Source organism: Callospermophilus lateralis, chromosome X (genome assembly GCF_048772815.1).
Source record: "Callospermophilus lateralis isolate mCalLat2 chromosome X, mCalLat2.hap1, whole genome shotgun sequence".
In the NCBI taxonomy this organism is placed as follows: Eukaryota; Metazoa; Chordata; class Mammalia; order Rodentia; family Sciuridae; genus Callospermophilus; species Callospermophilus lateralis.
Window position 1 is genome coordinate 82,888,939 of NC_135325.1, and position 10,801 is coordinate 82,899,739.

Below are 10,801 nucleotides of genomic sequence, written 5' to 3' on the forward strand. Positions count from 1 at the left end.
ATAAATAATGCAGTAATATTCAAGAGAAGGAAAAATCCTACTCTGGCATCTATTCTCAATGTGACACAAACATACTAATGCTAGAAGGGGAATAGCTGATTAACATCTTGAAGGATAGGAATTATTTATTTCCCATATACTCTTTGTCAGGGGAGTTTCTAGGCACTTATGCATTTAATTTCTGGTAATCTTCACACCAATAGGATAAGGAAAACATTGTTTACTCCCTCACACAAGCTGAAGAAACTGAGGCTCAGCAAATTCACACAACTAACCTAAGGTAACAGCCGTTTAGTGATTTGAATTCAGGAAGATTTAAGTGTATTTGCTTAAAAAATTGTGAGTACAGTAAATACAACTAAACTGTATACTTTAAAATGGTTAATGGGCTAGGTGCATGCCTGTAATCATAGCAAAATGGGAGGCTGAGTCTGGAGGATCACAAGCTCAAGACCAGCCTCAACAATTTAGCAAAGCCCTCAGCAATTTAACAAAACCCTGTGTCAAAATTAAAAACAATAAAAAAGAGGCTGGGGATATATTTCAGTGGTAAAGTGCTTCTGGATTCAATCCCCAGTACCATAAATAAATAAATAAATAAATAGTTAATGGTTGTATGTGAATCTTACTTCAATTAAAAAAAAAGTAAAACAATTTAAAAATCAGGAAAAAAACCACAGTATGGTAAACTGGAAAGTGCCTAATGCATAGCTTTTTGACTAGCCAGCCCTGTGACCTTGAACAAGTCACATAACTGCTCCAGACTTTGGTTTTCTTGTATATAAAACAAGAGAGGGATGGACTAAATGGGCGATTTCTAGGTGCCCCATCAGTGTAACAGTGTATAGCCTATTGTGGTTAGTCTGTGGCAGAACACTGGTCTTTATTGTCCTCTTGTGGGTGAAAGCTGAACTGTTCCTCTCACTGTATTTGTATAAGACTTCAGAATAATCTGTTTTTATAACAAAAATAAACTCAATTCAAGCCAGCTCTGTGATACCATGCAGATAAGGTATCTGGATGAATGAATATTTTGCTTTTGATAAGTTCTTATCATGTTGACATCGGCTTAAGCTCATAAACTTTCTAAAGAAAGTAGTACATGTGGTCTCAAATGTGATCCGGAACAAAGGACAAATCAAAGAAGCATTTCTCTCCCACCTTCCATTGTTTTCTATTTTATCAGAACACAATCCTTTTAATGATTTGCTAGTATATGTTTAAAATACCATAAACAAAATTAAAAGAAAGAGATATGGGAGGGGATTGCAAAAATCAGTGATATGGATAAGATTGAAGGTAATACCAATTATATAAAAAGCAGTTCCTAGAAATCAATAAGAAATAAAAATGAATGTTCCCCATCCCAAATGTGCTAAAAAGCAGAAGGGTCCATTTACTTTAAAAAACCAAAAATAGTCAATACATATATGAGAAAATATGACTCTCAAGGAATTAAATAAATGCAAATGAAAACACACATTTTCTCATCCCTCAATTTGGGCAAATGTGGTTTAAAAGGAAGATAATTTTTTATATATGTGGGTGTTTGGGAAAATAGGCCTGCTCTTATTCTACTAGTATTGATATCATTTGGGACAATTTTCTAGATGACAATTTGGTAATACATACTAAAATCCATCAGAATATTCATATTCTTTGGTCCAGAAATTTCACTTATAGGAAACAGAGATATGAATTAGTATTAATATTAGGGACACTTACTACTGCTTTATTTCATGAAAAGGAGACAACTGGAAAATAACCTGCCTAGCAGTACATGTTTGATTACTTATATTTTGGCTAATCCTTTAATATATTGTTTTGCAAATATTAAATATAATTCCTAAAAGAAAAGATTACAGCAAAGAGTTTAGTGTGTACTAAGTGAAAAATATTACAATCAAAATGTAATGTAATTCTATTTTTTTCTTTTCACAATAAAGTTATATTGCATAAAAAATATTACAATCAGTCTATAAGTATCTCATCAACTTCTTGATATAAAATATATATTGAAAATCCTCAGTAAAAATTAAAATCTCTTTATCTTGGAGTAATAAGATTAAGGATGACTTTCATTTTCTTTTTATTGCTTTTCTTTTTCTTCTGTTCCCTCATTTTTCTGCCATGAATGTTTGTAATAAGAAAAAAAATAAAGACAAAGTTTAAAAATGTTTACTGGTGACATTAAGATTCAAGGGCTACCAATATGTGTTCATCAATCAGCAGACTTTTGAGTGATATATTACAGAACACACCCCTGAATATATGCTTTTTCTGAAGCAGCCAGGAACAATGTAAGGGAAAAGAGAAGATATGAGCCTGTTTTTTGCTTGCTCACGCATGAACCACAGGAAGGCATGATTTGCATTTTTACTCTAATCGATAGAGCTAATGTGGAATTAAGAGCTATTTCTTTCATTAAGGCAACATTTTCTAATTCCTTTTTATCAATTCCATGGAAGCAGCACAGTTTGGCAGGTCTGGTTAAAATTCAAAAATGCTATAGTGAGACTCATTGCACATTTACCCATAGTTTACAGAGCTAGAAAGGAATCGACAGATTACCTAAAATACACATGTTCACACACATAAAGCCCACTGTTTAAAAAGTCATTCATCTATGGCTGAATCATAATTCTCTGTGTTTCCTTGGAGAAGACAAAGAGATTTATGAAGACACACAGATCACTGCAGCAGTTCCTACATGACTAAAGGTGATAACTCTCATCTTGAGCTGTGAAAATGCTTTTTTCTCACTAGGAAAACACTAAGTAACCCTTTATTCTCTGAAAAAAAAAATCCAAGAAAACATTACATAAATATCACCACCACCACCACAAAGCAAAATAAAAGGCAGATAATTGATCATCAGATTTTGTAAGCACATCAATAAGAAGACTTTTAATAATCTTTATTTTATTTTGTAAACTTGCCCAGATTCTGTCATTATCCCTTACTTCTGTTAAAAAGACTAAATAATGTGGATTCTGTTAGTGTGGAAACTTGAGAAAATAAAAGAGATCAGCTTGGAAAAGGGGAATATTAGTGAATATACCAAAACTCACTCACATATTAACATTTTGCTATGACATGAATGTTCCCCCCCACACACAAATATATATGTTGAAATCATAACTCCTAAGGTGATGGTAGTATTAGGATGTGGATCTTTTGGGGAGGTAATAAGGTGATGAGGGCATAGCTCCCATAAATGGGACTAGTGCTTTTATAAAAGAGGCCCCGGAGGGACCCCTTGTCTCCTCCACACAGCGAGAAGGTGCCATTTATGAGCCAGAAATCAGGCCCTTACCAGACAATGAATCTGCCAGCATCTTGATGTTGGAGTCCCAATCCTTCAGAATCATGAGAAATAAAATTCTGTTCTTTATAAGCCATCTATTATGTGGCATTTTGTTATAGCAGTTTGTACTAAGGGTATCATAGTTTACCTTCCCTAAAATCAAGTGTGAGAAAAATCACTCCACTATAATTAATGATACATCTCCACGGTAAGGAAAGAAGTGAAATATCTGGATGAAAGAAGTGAAATTGTCTGGATCACTGAGGTTAAAAAATGCCATAGGGATGACTCTGGATAAATAAAATGAAAGTAGAGATGCCCACCTCAACTTCCTGCCCGAAATTATCCAAGCGAATTCCTCAATTTTCCAGTACATTTTGAGAATTTGATTATAGAATAGAAGAGAAACCATGTACTCTACACCCCCCACTTTCTAGAAGCACCACAGGTAAACTATTCCCCCACCTAAATCAGACTCCATTCTATTTCTTAAGATACCAAGAAGGGATTTCCTATTGGGTGATGAATCAGGCAGAAATACAACAATAACAGAAATCCACCTTTCTGCTTTGATAATATCAGTCACGAATGAGAAAATACTTTTTTCCATTGCACTGCTGGGGATCAGACCCAGGGCTTCATGCATTTCAAGGCAAATGTTTTACCACTGAGCTACATCATCAGCCTGAGTAAATCCTTTTTAGGGTGCTGTAAATTTATGACCTTCTATAGCCTGAAAGTTGCATTATTATAAGGTAATCTAAAGGATTTGAGGTACTGTATTTGAAGCATGGTGTGAAATTACATGGCAAAAATAATTTTTTTCTTTCTGACATTAATTGTCCAAAGTTCCAATAGGCAATAGTAGATAAAGGGGAAAAGAGGGATAAATAAATGGCAGATAGAATCAATATGATGAAATTATATGCAATGGAGAGATTATTAAAAGGTCATCATCATGAATATCCAAGCCATGTGATGCTAGTGTATCTTTTTTTAAAGTATTTTTCTTAGGGGCTGTGGCTGTGGCTCAGGGGTAGAGCACACGCTTGGCACACGTGAGGCACTGGGTTGGATCCACAGCACCACATAAAAATAAAAGTATTGTGTCCATCTACAACTAAAAAAATACATTTAAAAAATATCTTTATTTATTTATTTATTATGTGGTGCTGAGGATTGAACCCAGTGCCTCACACGTGCTAGGCAAGCACTCTACCACTGAGTTACAACCCCAGGCCCAAATGCTGGTGTATCTTTAATGTCTGTTATGTGAGAGTCAAGAGATAAGAATATTTAACAAAATTAGCCTTTGTTTTCTGATTTGTTTCACCTATATTTTCATATTTTTCTAAGATCTGGACAATTCACCAGTCAAGAATATAAAAGGAATATTTATATTTTGTTTCTATTTATGATATTTTAACACTAATTTTAAATTGTACTAAAGAAATAGTTAAGATCTGATTTCTACTCCTAATACACTGCATGCATTAGAAAGTAGTATAAAGTAAAAGGAAGCTCCCCACCACAATCTTTTGAGTTTGCTTCCCAATCAATACAGCAGTATCTGCCTGATTACTAGGTAGAGCTGCTTGGAATTTATCACATGAAATATGATCTGGAGGACACATCAGGTACATCTGGGAAAAAAAAAGTGATTTGATGGACAAATACTATTTGTCACACCCACAAATCCCTCAAAATGAGGGAGGAAAGAAACATAAACATCGTATATTGGTTATTTAAAATGCACTTTTATTCACTTTTATTCACACAGATGAATTTATACAATTGAAAGAAAATATCTGATACACAATTTTGAGATTTTTTAGCAGCACCTGCAACAAGAGATTATAGAATACCTCAGATAATGTAGAGATGGCTGAGGCAGGCACAAATGAACCTGAAATTTGTCAATCCACTAAAGACATATGGAATCTGAGGCCCCCTGAAAGTTAGCCAATACATGACAATAAACTAAATAAATATTCTGCATGATGTTTTAATGGACCATTGAAAAACACTATACTTCTAATTAGAAATATATTATTCCAAAAATCTAGTGTTCATTAAAAAACACCTATTGAAAATATTGTACTGCACATTCTAGGGTACACAGTCAAATTCTAAACCTATATGCACAGTTCCTGGTACACACAGACATCAGCCTTTGGTGTTTTAATCTTACCTAAACTATATGCCAGCACCCACTGAGTGATACCAAAATGCCACTGTTTTTGTAACTTAACATTAAGTACTTTTGTTCAGATATTGTGTAGTAATTTGGCAGAAAAACATGGTATGGCTAAGAAGAAAGGGGCTTCAGTTGACCTGCTGATAAAATTAACAGTTATCTTGGATGAACAGGATACCTATGAATTAAATACCCATGTAACTTTTTACTCAAATGACCACATGCCACTCTACAAGACAAGTAATTTTGTGAATTGATGGAGGTCTTTACGAAGGCCTGAGATCTACAAATAGAAACTATTATAAGCAGAGTGCAAGTAGAAAGAGAAGGCCCCAGGTCTCATGCACTTAAAAATACTTAGCATTTAACAGTTCTGACATACAGATTTCACTCTAACATGATTGTAGCAAAAGGATCATAGGACTTGGAAAACCAGTGTGGCTCACTATAGGCATAGGCAGGATAGGAACCAATACTTAAGAGCTGTGGGGTCCCAGTTCTGGCTTTGACTTCTGGCATCAAAGTTAATTGGACAATGGGGTCAGGACTATATATGAATTGGAAATACTGAGTTTGACTGAGTTGAGAAACTGTCTCCTCTTGTCTATGTGGCCAAAAAGTCCCAGAGCTCTTAAAGCACATAAGGTCCCACATGTAAGGCTGATTCCATATGTGGCTACAATGGAGAGTTCTAGGCTGTATTACTGTGAAAGTTCCCTCTTTTGAGGGTCCTTTCTAACTGTCCCTTACTACACTGGGTCATGATTCATAGATGTTTTAAGTACAGATTAAAACTATGCAGGATGAACAGATCAACCAACAAGAACCAGACTGCATGCTCATAATACAGTACACAATTGGCAGTCATGGTAATAAAAATTGTCAAACCATTTTCATTTTTAATATGCTATCTTTAGGCAGTTTGTATAAGAGCTTAAGGATTTTTCCTGCTATAGTGCAAAAGCAAAAAGCTATATAGTTGCTGTTAAAAGCTGATCACAGAATGGTTTGAGAATTTTTAAAGTCCCTCTCTGCAGTCTTAGCTGTTATCTTCAGATAAATGTATCCACAACATGGCACTGACATGGTTTATAAATTCACAGAACTTAGAGCTGGAAAAGACCTTATGCTAAACATGTAGCCAATACAGAAATTCTTTTTATAGTATTTTAACAGATGATCATTCAGTGAGTATTTTCACTGGAAGGGAGTTCGCTATTAAGGCAATCTATTCCACTGTTGGACAACTCTAGCTATAAAAAATTCATTCCAACACAATATTAAAATCTGTTCTTTTGTCACCTTCAATGTCCTAGATTGGCTGGCCAAACATACAGTACTACATATAAGAAATCAGTTCCTTCTTCTCTACTAAATTTATTTGAATCTTGACTCAAACCTGGTGAGAAAAGCCTGTTATCTCCCAAACTTTTCTGAAGCCTTCTCCTTAAGCCAGCATGGTGAACCAAAGGACCATCTAAATTATGAACAGGGAACACTGCACCCAAAGCCATATACTAAGCAGCACTGCTAAATTGAAAAGAGGTTGTCAGAGAAGCAACATCTCTATGTAGCAACAGTAGACTTACGAAGAAAAAGCAGATCAACCATTTATTTGCATGGGTGATTGGAATATTTAAGCATAATCCATTCACTAGTATCCTGTAACTTTAGATCACAGGACTGCAATTAATTTCCAGTATCATTAGAATCTCATATTGAGATGGTATTTTTTTTTAAATCTCAGATGGGAGTAAACATATATAAGGATTTAAACAAATCAGTGTACATCTTAAACTTTTATATTCCTAATCATCATAATCTCTTTATAATTCAAGCTTAGAAATTCTTGTTTGTATATTATTTTATCATAACATAGCTCAGAGTTTGTTTGTGTTTTTCCCTTTAGCAGAAATGTCAGAAACTATTTGGCAGGAGTCTGATGGTGACATTTGCTAGTTGATTAATGGAACGCCTTAAGGGATAGCTGTAGCTCTTTAACTCCTTCATGCGGCTGGGTTCTAGATTTAAACTGTGATTTTTTAAAATATTTAAATCTCTTAGGACTAAAACTCTCTGAAGTGTTCTGAGACACACAGGAAGGGAAAATAGCAGAAATCACGCAAAATACACTTGGCTCAATAAAGCTTTTTTAAAATCACTCTATAACTTCAATTTGAAAGGTTCTGATTCCCAATCAGAACCTTACCTCTTACCCTCTTGTGTGTGTGTGCACACTTAGAGGGGCACAGTAATTCTTACACTACTGATTGACCAATTTAGGGCACACTTTTTTAACAGCATGAAGAACCTGCTTTGGAGCCACTGTTCAAGTCAATGGTGTGACCTAACATGCAATGCTCCAGCTGTTCCTCTACAGCCAGCACTTGCCTGACAGCTTCTTCAAAGGCCACTGTCACATTAGTATCATCTTTGGCACTTGTTTCTAAATAAGGGTAATCCCCATTCTCCATGCACCAGGCTTGTGCTTCCTCAGTAGTTACCTGCCTATCCTCTTTGTCTACCTTGTTACCCAGAACTACAAAGGGGAAGTGCTCAGGGTCTTTCACATCTGCATAGTAGATGAATTCTTTTTGCCAGTTACCAAGGTTTTCGAAGCTCTGCCGGTCATCCACACTGAAGGTCAAGAGGCAGCAGTCTGCTCCCCTGTAGAACGGTGTTCTAAGGCTCTTGAACCGTTCCTGCCCTGCAGTGTCCCAGATCTGGAGGGTTACAAAGCGTCCATCTACCTCCAGATCTCGATTTAAGAACTCTACCCCTATGGTGTGAAAAGCCTGGGAGTCAAACTTATTGGTTACATAACGGTTCATAAGCGAGCTTTTCCCCACTCCACCATCACCCAAGAGAATGACCTTTAAGAGGAGGGATTTCCCGCTCATTGTTGCAGCACCAGACAGGGAGGAATTTGTAACCAAGAGAACCTGAAAATATATGAAAAAGTGGTGGGGAAACAGTTAAACCTGAAACTGAAATCAACTTTATAGCACATTTCTCTGAAATATGAGGTCTTCTAATTTAGCTTCTGTTGATTTACACTCATTAATTGACATAGAATAGCAGAAGAAATAACACTTTTTGCATATGGGGGAAAACAGGTCTTGTTTTTCTCAAATCTTTTGCCTGTGCCAGAAAAATGGCTGAATGCCATGAGTAAACCAACTAGCAGATGGTCCTATAATTTGGTTCAGTTGTGACCCTATTCTAGGGGAAAGAGCCTAGAAGAGAAATGCCACTCAAATGTGTGATCATAGAAGCTTCCAATTTGGAGAGTTCCAAATGAGAGACAAATTGTATGAAATTGATTTGAGGTTTGAAATTTGCTCCTCAGGGATGTAAAAAATTCAATAAGTATTGAGGAGGGAAAGCTGCATAAACTTTTTTTTTTTGGTACCAGGGATTTAACTCAGGGGTTCTTTACCACTGAGCCACTTTCCCAGCCCTTTTTATATTTTATTTTGGAGACAAGGTCTCGCTAAGTTGCTTAGGGCTTTGCTAAGTTGCTGAGGCTAGCTTTGAATTTGTGATCCTCCTGCCTCAGCCTCCTGAGACACAGAGATAACAGGCCTATGTCACCAGGCCTAAATAAGCTGTATTTTTTTATTTGCAAGTAGAGGTGTGGGTCAGAATCAGACTAGACCCCAGAATATGGAAGAGAGAAAAATGTCAAGTTTTTTCAGGCATTTACCACATTGTACTTGCATTGCTACAGACACTTAAGTTGATGATAGCTAACTGACTATCAATATAACAGATTATTAAGGAAGTGAATGTTGAATAGCTAACTAGTGTTTGGATGTATGTTCTAATTCCATAAAAGCAACATATGAAAACTCATGGTGAAATCTAAGTGCTAATAATTATACAGTACCTTTCTTGTTACCTCTTCAACATGTTGACTCATAGACTACCAGAGTATATCTTACAGTACAAAGATCAAATGTCTACTGAATAAGTACCTTTTGCCATATTCTGTTAGGTACTTTTTCACATTAGGTCCACTGTGGGAACTCAACAATGATTATGCTAATTGAGTGATATTTATGCAAGACACCCAAAGGGATGAAAACTAATTACTAATCAAAGGGGTACATACCAAAGAGCTTCTGGAAGCACAGATATTTAAAATATAATTTTAAAAAATCAGTAGTCTTAAAATTATTTTGAAATGTATGTGTACTAACTATATATTTTCTAAATATTTCTTTTTAAAAATATTTTAATTGTAGATGCACATAATACCTTTATTTTATATATTTATTTTTATGTGGTGCTGAGGATCTAACCCAGTGTCTCACACATGTTAGGCAAGAGCTCTGCCACTGAGCCCCAGCCCCAGTCTTAAATATTTCAAATTTTAAAATATCAAAATCCAGAGTGTACCCCCATGACATACCTACCTAGTCAGGTTTTTGTCGAAATTTTAATCGTTTTTTCTTTTTTCCAGTTGTTGCTTTATTTTTTTTCTTTTTATGATTCTAAAAAACAGAATGAGAAACATTACTATTTTTAAAAAGCATGCATAATAAAATTAAGGTAAGTCTATATATAAAAATACATTCAAGCTCTCTTTGGTTCTTGCTTCCAAGATGAACAAAAAAAAAAAAAAAAAAAGAAGAAATAATGTTTGTGCCAAAAAAGGCCTGTGCACCCTATTCATTGTATGAACTGTACCCAGTGTGTACCTCAGGACAAGGCCATTAAAAAGTTCCTCATTCAAAACATCATTGTAGAAGCTGCAGCCATCAAGGACATTTCTGGAGAGTGTTTTTAATGCTTACATGCTTCCCAAGCTCTTTGTTAAACTGCATTACTGTGTCAGTTGTACCATTCACAGCAAGGTGATTTCCTAATCTTGCGAAGCCTGGAAGGATGGTACACCCCCACCCAGATGATTTATACCTGCTGGGGCTGCCCCATAACTTCCACCAAAGCCCATGTAAGGTCCTGAAGGAGTAAAGAAAAGCTATCCTCAGGGAAAAATAAAAAAATAAAATGGAAATTATAATGAAAAAAGAAAACACATTCAAGTAAGGGGGACCCTAAAGCAATCTTGAGTAACTTTCAGAGGATACTTTTCACGAATATACTTGAATTCAAACTGATTCAGATGAACATGATTCTATCACAAAAATTTAACTTTTCTTAATTTGAGTGTACTTTATGTAATTTAAAAAATGATGTCAGGGCTGGGGCTGGGGCTCAGCGGTAGTGCACTTGCCTGGCATGTGTGAGGCACTGGGTTCAATTCTCAGCACCACATATAAATAAATGAAATA

General features: G+C 35.6%; 1 protein-coding gene and 1 pseudogene across 1 annotated transcript; one reads left to right on the forward strand and one right to left on the reverse strand.

Moving 5' to 3' along the window:
* Positions 1 to 7,798: 7,798 nt before the first annotated feature.
* On the reverse strand, positions 7,799 to 8,404 carry Rab9b (RAB9B, member RAS oncogene family). The gene has a single exon (XM_077107534.1). It carries the CDS (start codon positions 8,402 to 8,404, stop codon positions 7,799 to 7,801), a length of 606 nt encoding a protein of 201 aa, XP_076963649.1.
* Positions 8,405 to 10,111: 1,707 nt separating this feature from the next.
* Positions 10,112 to 10,465, forward strand: LOC143638618 (small ribosomal subunit protein eS26 pseudogene; annotated as a pseudogene).
* The last annotated feature ends 336 nt before the right edge of the window (positions 10,466 to 10,801 follow it).

Coding starts and splice junctions, on each gene's coding strand:
- Rab9b (XM_077107534.1), bottom strand. CDS start 8,404: ATGAGCGGGAAATCCCTCCTCTTAAAGGTCATTCTCTTGGGTGATGGT.